This window comes from Chironomus tepperi, unplaced genomic scaffold (assembly GCF_022539635.2).
Source record: "Chironomus tepperi strain 1889 unplaced genomic scaffold, CSIRO-AGI_Ctep_v1 contig_451, whole genome shotgun sequence".
Taxonomy (NCBI): Eukaryota; Metazoa; Arthropoda; class Insecta; order Diptera; family Chironomidae; genus Chironomus; species Chironomus tepperi.
Genome location: NW_027226573.1, coordinates 314,664 through 323,702, shown reverse-complemented (window position 1 = coordinate 323,702; position 9,039 = coordinate 314,664). Strand labels below are relative to the sequence as shown.

Genomic DNA, 9,039 nt, shown 5'->3' with positions numbered 1-9,039 from the left:
ACTTAATACTCTATTAATTATTTTTTCTAGTAGTATGACAAGTGTTTGTAAAGTAACAAGGCAGGCACAACGGTGAAATATGAGATTTTAATTATTTTTCTCGCAGTTATTGACATGAAAATTAATTTCAAAACTTTTTAAACTTCAATTAAAAACTTTTTTATTTGGATGTGTCTATAAAATTATGGAAAATTTCATCATTGCTGTTTTCATATCAAGCTATGAATATTTAAAACTTTTATATCATATTCTAATTCACATCGTTGACATTCATCTTAAAATTTATTTCGAACTCAGTCATGAGACAAATGTGAATAATTTAAATTTACTTACATTCGAGGATTTATTATTTGGTTTTATTGTGTGGTTCTGTGCATGCATTATGTCAGTCATTACATTTACATTTGAATTATTTATAAAGGATAAGATTGTACAACAAATTGGATTAATATCTGTCTTGGAACTTTTTGGATTTTACATTTTATTGATTTTCAATGGATTTAGAATTATACGAAAGGAATTGAGAGTGCTGCTATAGATTTCAAAGGAATTTTGGAGGTTTTGTTGAATTTTAATGAGACTTTCTTGTGAATTAAATTTGTGTATGCAGAATTGATGAGCATGAAAGTGTACATAATTGTGAAAAGTCGTTTAAAAGTGACGTCGAGGATGAATTTTAGGGTATTTTGAAAGATTTTGTTTAATATATTTAACCAGATCTCATCCAAAATTGCAGACCTTCAGCTTTTTTGGATCAATTGTACCGAAATGTGCAGGTCTGCATATCCAAAGTACAGGAAATGCAGATCTTTATTTCTTGTCCGAACTCTAAATTTAACATATCTGAATTGTACAAATTTGCTTTTCTATCGAAAGTCTAATTCTGACTTGGTACTTTATTCGGCATATATTAGGCGTCATATTAGCGTCATGACGGACTGGTACCGAATTAGCACCACGGATCGATTAACAATCTTATGCTCAAACCAATCAATAACCCTCCTCCCAGTATGGACTAGGGTTTCCAGAATTCCCGTTCCCGTGAAATTTTGGGAACGGGAATGGGAATGGCCTTCGGGAACGGGAAAATTCCCGTTTTTTGAAACCCTAGAATTGACTCGTCTTCCGAACTGAAACCCTTAAATGAATTGGATTTGAAGTGAAAAGTAGGCAATGCTTGTTTTATGTTTTAATTTGATTACGGTCAGAGTTTGAATTTTGAAATTTTTGTCAAAATGTGGCTATTTTGAAATCAATTCTTCTGACATTTATACATCATTGAGAAATTTCAGAAGTATCGATTTAGAGCTTAAAATGTGAATTGCCTTTGTGCCTCTTAAACCAACTCTGTTATGTTACACATGTATTGTAAGAACTGTTCTACACATCTTATTAAGCAGAATAAACAACAAATTTCACCATCCTTAGCCACAAATCTTTTCCGAATCAAAATACAAATAGTTATGTATGAAGTAAATTATATTTGTTTGGACGCGAATTCTTTCTATTGTTATCTGTAACTAGAATTGGACTGAGACCCACCATGTGCTACCAAATCATATCTGAGTAGACAGATTGACATAATGTCGTTATTAATTAGACAGATCAATTATGATTCATGTCCTCTCTTAGTTTGTGTCTGAAGCTGGTTTCTGAAGCCGGCTGGTTGATTTCTGAAGCAGTAAACAGCTTCCAATTACCAATACCAAGTGAATTGCTATCTCTATTGACAGTAAACTTCTATGAGCTCTTGGGTCGTCCTAATCAATTGGAGCATCAACAGGTCTCCACATTAACAACATGTCCAATCTAACGGAGTCTGTTGACCTTGATTATTCGCACAATATCAACTTCTCTGTAAAATTCTGGATTGCTCCTGCTTTTGAATAAGTCTCCTTCCCTCTTGGATCCATCGATTTTCTAATTATGTCAATATGTCAAGATATTACGTCTAGATGCTCACTCAGGACCAAAACCTCAAAACGATTTAAAGTTAGAAAATCAAAATAATAAGCTCAATTTTTCATAAAAAGTAAATCACTCCAATCAGCATCTGAAAATAGTATAATAGAAGCAATTATTTTATCTAATTTTATTTGATAATAATAAGCAACTTGATAAAAGAAATCGTTCTCAGTCGTTGAGTGACTAGTGCGATATCATAAAGTGTGTCATATATTTATACTTTTTTTTGTCAAGCTATAAACAAATTGAGATAAAGGTACAGTTTTTTAAAATTTGACTCAATTTTCTGCAAATCACTTCCAATTTCTCATGTTATGACCTGCCGAAAATGAATTATGGCAAGCAACGTGCTCGAAAATTTTTAAAGCACTAAAAAAATCAACAGTTTGACATGATTCGCTTCTGCGCTCACCTACAATAATAAAAATCATCTGATTTGTGTTATTATTTTAAAATGAGAGAGTAAATTGCCATAAAATATTCTCTCTACAGCTGCTTATCAATCAATTATAATTTAAAAGTTTATTTATGTTAGTGCAATATCAATTAATTATGTATAATATAGTAAAAGTGTGAAGCTAGTCATGACTATTAAATTTAAATTCATTCATTTGGATGGAATAAGAATGTGAGAAGTTTTGAAAAGTTTATGGTGAGGAAGGAATCGGGGAAGGATTATTTTTGAGGAATTTTAAATGAAAAGTTTTGAGTTTTTGAGGAAACTATTTTAGAAAGTAGATTATGCTGGTTTACAATAATTGGTAATTGACCCAATTCGGAGGTCAAAACATAGGTTGTAGAACATTGCTACATCATCGTGCTTCCGGATAGTAGTCTTGTCGGGGCTTGGTATGGTCTAAAGCAATATTAACCTTGGTTTATGACATATTTTCGCTTTTTATACGATATATGCCTTCTGTGGTGGACAGAAAGATGTTTAAACGACTAAGAGTTGCTCTAATGACTGTTCTTAGATCATCAAAACGATAAAAAGTGACATTTGACAAAGTGTCCCATTCAAAACATCGATATGATTGCTTTTAATTGTATCTTTGAGTCGACTCAATTTAAAGTTGACAGTAAAGGGTCCCGATAATGAGTTCGAATTCTGAGACTTACCGGATAGTCTCGTTCTAGGTCCCAATCCTTGTCCCGCCCTGGTCCTGATCCTGGTCCATACCCTGATCCTGGACTTGGCTACCGCCCTGGCCCCGGACTTTGAACCGGTCCTGGTTTTGATCTCGGGAATTTTTGCATACCGATAATTCAGGAAACCTTAGTTGACGGGAATCTAAGATTTAATTTGACTCAAAGCTGGTTTAATTCTAATAGAGTTGAGCTTGAGCTCATTGAATGAAATTCGGAAAGAATCGGAAATTATTTAAAGCCTAAAATTATGTTTTGACCCCCTCCCCTAAACAAAGTGGCGGAACGGGATTTCTAAGCGTTCCTTAATTCCCAAACATTCACTAATCAAGCTCTATAAAAACTCAAATTCTCAAATTTTCCAACAAAATTCTTCATCTGAAATTACCGAGCCATCACCGCTAGTTTGTTCAATAATTGAGTTCTCGCGGGAAAATAACTAATATGTCATGACGAATCGGCAAAAATCAATAATCAGTATGAAAATGCAATTTAAAAAAAGGAAAAAGCAATCGCATTTAGCAGCGAAAGTTTAAAGTGAAAACACAAACAGAAAGAAAGAAAAATTCTCATTTTCGTGATTCAATTTTCGTTCCTTTTTTTCGGTTTCTAACCGCGAGCGTATCTGTTATCCGGAGTGTCCTATCTCATCTAAATTAAGAGAGCCTTAAAAAAGTGACTAAAATTGATTTTTTAAAGAATATCGTTGATTAAAGTTGTTGCCATATCTATGAATCATCTGCGTCCTCTCATCTGACTTAATTGAACCTCAAAAAAATTAATTAACTTTCTTAATTGCAATGAATATTCTAAAGGAGACAAAATACTTATTCAACAAGATGAGTAATGTTGAGGATGGAATTGAGAAGTGTATAAGGGTAGAAGAGAAGACAGAATTGCCAGAAGTCACCAAATCTTCAACAGTTTATCATTTTGATGAAGATGATTTAAAGAATGAAACGTGGAAAAATTGTAGAAAATGGATTATGGAAAATCTCATGCTTTTGACAACACTTGCTGCTGTTATTATTGGCGTCACCGCAGGTATGATGAAGATTTTCTTTATTATTTCTTATTTTTTACATTTAAAACAATTAGCAACACGTGTCTTAATGAAGAGAAGTTGAGGAAGTAAGGAGATTTTGGGGATGAATGATGGCATGTGACGCATAATCCTCAAATATCTAAGTCTGTGTCTTCGACGGGCATTAATCTTTATTCTTTCGATCTATCTAAGTCTGTGAATGATAATTGCTTCATACATCTGGCACTGACCTAGCTCTGTGCTGTTTAGTTGTTCAATTTTACAACCTTTGATATCATTTTAACTATCCTGAGCAGCACTTTGTGTTAAAATTCATTTTTCGCTGTATACTTACTTACTTACTGGAACCATGCTCCGACTTGGAGCCTAGTTTGCTAAAAAAGTCCTTCCATCTGACTCTGTTGCTGGCTGTATCACAAAGCTTGTACAAATTCTCAGTTTTGACATCTAACTGTCATTCCTTCATTACCGTCCTACGCTATGTTGCTCTTGGAGCACCTGGACGCATTTTCCCTTGTGGATTCCAATCAAGGGCAGTATAGCAAGTGTCTCACCTCCAGCTACAACACTATGATTTTCCGCTGTATAAATAGCCTAAAAGAGCTGCTACGGTATCCTCATGGCCAGGTCCATATTCAGAAGGGTACAACCCCCTCCCTCCCCCTTTTAAAGGCACCTTAATCCCCTAATTACGCATCTGCGTGACACCTTCACGTCTTGTTGTCAGATAGCGACGCTCTACTGACCGCATTGCATTACTTGAGTACTACAATGTACTAAATAAATCACAGAAACTATTATTCTACCGATGTAACCGTCCAATTACCCATTTAATAGAACAGAATTAAATTGCATCTTCTTTCCATTTCTGTTTCTTTTCATTTCATTTCACAATTGTAAACGACAACAACAACAACATCAAAAACATCCACATAAACATGAAAGGTTTGAGCTTACGACAATTTGACTTATGCAAGGACACAATAATTATGATATCGTACCCGGGGGAGCTTTTTATGAGAATTTTAAAGCTCATGATACTTCCGCTTGTAATTGCAAGTTTAATTACGGGATCTGCATCAATTAATGCAAAAATGAATGGAAAAATTGCTCTTAGAACTTTTGTGTATTTTGCATCGACGTCATTATTTAATGCTATACTTGGTACGGGTCTGGCGATTTTCATTCATCCTGGTAGTCCTGATATGCATAGTGAATTAGATTTAGCATCGAATCCGAATAGTGTTAATTTGATGGATAGTATGTTGGATATTGGAAGGTAAGTTGAGGTTTTGGGCAGTGTTGTTGGGTAGATGTCTTTGTGGTGAAGCAACAGTGTTATTTAGATGATCCTTTAATGTGTCACGAATAACCTTAGTCAGGGTTTTTAAAAGCAGAACCTGGTGTGTTTTGAAAATATGCCACATGTAAAAATGTGTGGATATGTGTATCCACATATATCCACACATTTTTCCCTGTGCACACATGAAATATGTGACATATGTGTACACAGTATGTAAAACAGAATATGTTGTAACAACCCTGTCCTCAGCCTTTCGTGAGACCCTTGTGAATGTTTTCGGCACATAGGCTGTCCATTACTGACGTAAACTGATACTAATATAACTGCAAAAAAGAAGGGATCATCGTAAATGATAGCGAACAATTGGAAATCACATGGAAGTCATGGGTTACGATCCGGAACAATAGAGAACCACCGAGAGTGTTACGGAATGATTGGACATAATAGGGAACAGTTGAAAATGATCCAAAATGATAGAAATAATCTAGAATGAAAGGAATCGCTGATCTGGATTCAACCTTGACATCTACTTTAACAACACTGTCTTTAAGCCTTGTAGTGTAGTGAGCATTGTGTGAATCCTTGTCATATCGACAACATTCTGTTTAATGATTGATAGATCTGGTTTTTGGTGGGAATCGAACCCACAAACTCACACAATAGTGATACAGACTTCCGGTCTGTTCCCTTACCACTCCGCCATAGAGGCCTTACTCTCGGACTGGCAGATTTGCCTATATATGATTCGATACCCAATATTCCACTCTGCTCATACAACACAAACATCAAAAAATACTAAAATCTAATCAATCTTTAATTTTACAGAAATATTTTCACAGATAACATATTTCAAGCATCATTTCAATCAGCATACACAAACTATGTCCCAAAGAAACATCCGTTTGAACTCAACGATACGGATACAGTAAGCGAAACATCAAAAAAATTAATTTTCGTAAATGCAAATCCTGTTGCGGAGCTTAAAGAAGAACGTGAAATGATTCCTGTCGTACAATATCGATCCGGTACAAACATGCTGGGTATTGTATTCTTCTGTCTAGTTTTCGGTACTATCTTGGGAACAATCGGAGAGAAAGGTCATGTTGTCATCAACTTTTTTACGGCCGTCTTTGAAGTTATTATGAAAATGGTCATTCTGGCATGCGTATGGCTTAGCCCGATTGGCATCTCGTCCGTTATTGCTGGTAAAATTTTAAGCGTTGATAATCTCTCGCTTGTCATCTCACAACTCCTACTATTCATCATAACTGTCGCATCTGGTGTTTTTCTGTACCAATTTATTGTACTACAAGCTATATATTTTTTAATTGTCAGAAAAAATCCTTTCAAGTTTTATGGTGAACTCGTTCAACCGTTGCTTTACGCTTTTGCTTCAGCTTCTAAGTAAGCATAAAATCCTTTTTTTTTTGTGTGTGTTTCTTTTTCTCTCGTTTAACATGATTATAGAGCTGTTTTAGTGCTATTTTGGGGTAAAGGTATGGATGATGTTCTTTAGAGCTGGATTGTCCATCTGTCTGTAAGTCCTTTAACAGGCAAAGAGCATGTTCTTGAGAGATACATACTTACATACTTAGATAGATCAACTATGATCCATGGGCTCCAATAAATGTCGATTAAAGTTGTTGCTATCGCCGGCTTCCGCCTGCCAATTGCCAATACCATATGCAATGTTGTCTACATCGACAGCTTCCTTCCAGAAGCTCACTCTTGAGAGATAGCTTACCTTAAATATATTAGTTGAGTATGCTCGTGAGCGTTGCTCTCAGCTAACCCCTAACAGCCAAAGAGCATGCTTTCATGGTACAGAAAGACCACTACGATACCTAAAAGCGGTCTCGTTGCTGGTTTAGGTCCTCTGATCTTGAGAGCACGCTCTTTGCCTGCTAGGAGTCAACATAGTGTCAATACAGTTTAGTTGACCATGAAGGACAGTAAGAAGGTTCAATTTGGTGATTTCTTGTCTCATAAAGCTGTCGTTTCAATGATTGAACTAGACAGTAAGTGCTAATACACCTAATACATAGCTGGTCAAAGCTGGATTTCTATCTATGATTCGATATTGGTCTAGAACTAATAATGTTGATGATTTGAGGCTATTTGAAGCTGTTTTAAGCTGAATAGTCATGCACTTCATTGGTTAAGCTTGAAACAGGCAATTATCAGAGTCCACCTGCTTCTTAGTCTCTAATGACACCTAATTGAGATAGTGTAAGTAATATTCAGTGCCAAAATGTCCTTATTCTAAATGGACCTCTAAAACAGAAGTTATTCCTACTATATCTACTTACTTCACTTCCTTGGCAAACCCGCACGAGGGTCCATTGTCGCATTTAGAGTTTGTCGGAAGCTGGAAATGTCTTTAGATAACTTCTGCCAGTTTCTAATTTCCAGCACTTTTGCATCGTTGCTCACACAGTAATCCCATGAGCTCTTTGGTCTACCACAAGATCTATTTCCATCCATTCAATTCCATTCCTACTATACCTTACCAAAATAGTAACAGAGAGAGATAAAAAGACTTTTGTAATAACCTAGGCTCCAAGTCGGAGCATGGTTCCAGTAAGTATACCTTCCAAAAATGCGCTAAAACACAAGATGATTACACAAACATCCTTAATTCCTCTCCATTATTCTGTATGTGACTGATAATCGTCTTTTATTTCATTCTTTCCTTTTTATTCACCATCGTCATCTCTAGAACTGCAGCATTGCCATTAACATTTCAAGTGCTAGAACAAAAAGTGAATATCGATAAACGGATTACAAGATTTATTTTACCGATTGGTGTATTGAATATGGATGGTACAGCATTGTATATATCTGTATCAGCAATTTTTATAGCACAAATGAGCTCAATGAGTCTGGGATTAGCGGAGATTATCACAGTGATTTTGACGTCATTTGCCGCTTCAATGTCTGTTGCACCCGTTCCATCAGCTGCACTTGTATTACTTGTAATGGTTTTAACATCAATAAATGTGCCACTACAGGACGTCACATTACTTTTTGCAATTGATTGGTTTGTGTAAGCACAATTTGAATATTTATCAGCTTTTGTTCAGCATGTGGAACTATATACTTTTTTTTTACAATTTAGTGACCGGATAAGGACAACAAATAATATGTTGGGTGATTGTTACACTTGTGCTGTGGTCGAGCATTTGTCAAAGGCAGAATTAATGGCATGCGATGCGGTCAATAGCTTACCAAACCATATTTCAACAAAATCAAGAAATGATTCAGTTCCAGAATTAATTGTGGTCAATGTTGAAAGTGATAAGAAATAAAATTAGATATAAATTTTCGTTCGTGATGATGACCATTGGATGGATGATATTAAAATTTTATGTATTTTTCTGACAACACCTTGGTGAACTTTTTTTGTGGCTGATGATTTTCATGGAAGAGGCATACCTGTGTGAAAGTTGGGAGATAGTAGGTTGATGTGATCGGGGTGGAAGTCTAAAAAAAAGAAATTTTGAACATTTTTGAGAATGAATAAAATTAAACTTTTTAAAAATGTTTCAAGAATTTTAAAAGTTTTTAAAAATTTAAAATT

At 35.2% G+C, this 9,039-nt stretch overlaps 1 protein-coding gene across 1 annotated transcript; it reads left to right on the top strand.

Moving 5' to 3' along the window:
- Positions 1-2,122: 2,122 nt before the first annotated feature.
- Eaat2 (Excitatory amino acid transporter 2) lies at positions 2,123-8,799 on the top strand. Its single transcript, XM_070650964.1, has 6 exons — positions 2,123-2,221; positions 3,927-4,155; positions 5,102-5,435; positions 6,285-6,863; positions 8,179-8,505; positions 8,578-8,799. The coding sequence occupies exons 2-6, from the start codon at positions 3,951-3,953 to the stop codon at positions 8,765-8,767; spliced, it is 1,635 nt and encodes a 544-aa protein (XP_070507065.1). The 5' UTR covers positions 2,123-2,221; positions 3,927-3,950; the 3' UTR covers positions 8,768-8,799.
- The last annotated feature ends 240 nt before the right edge of the window (positions 8,800-9,039 follow it).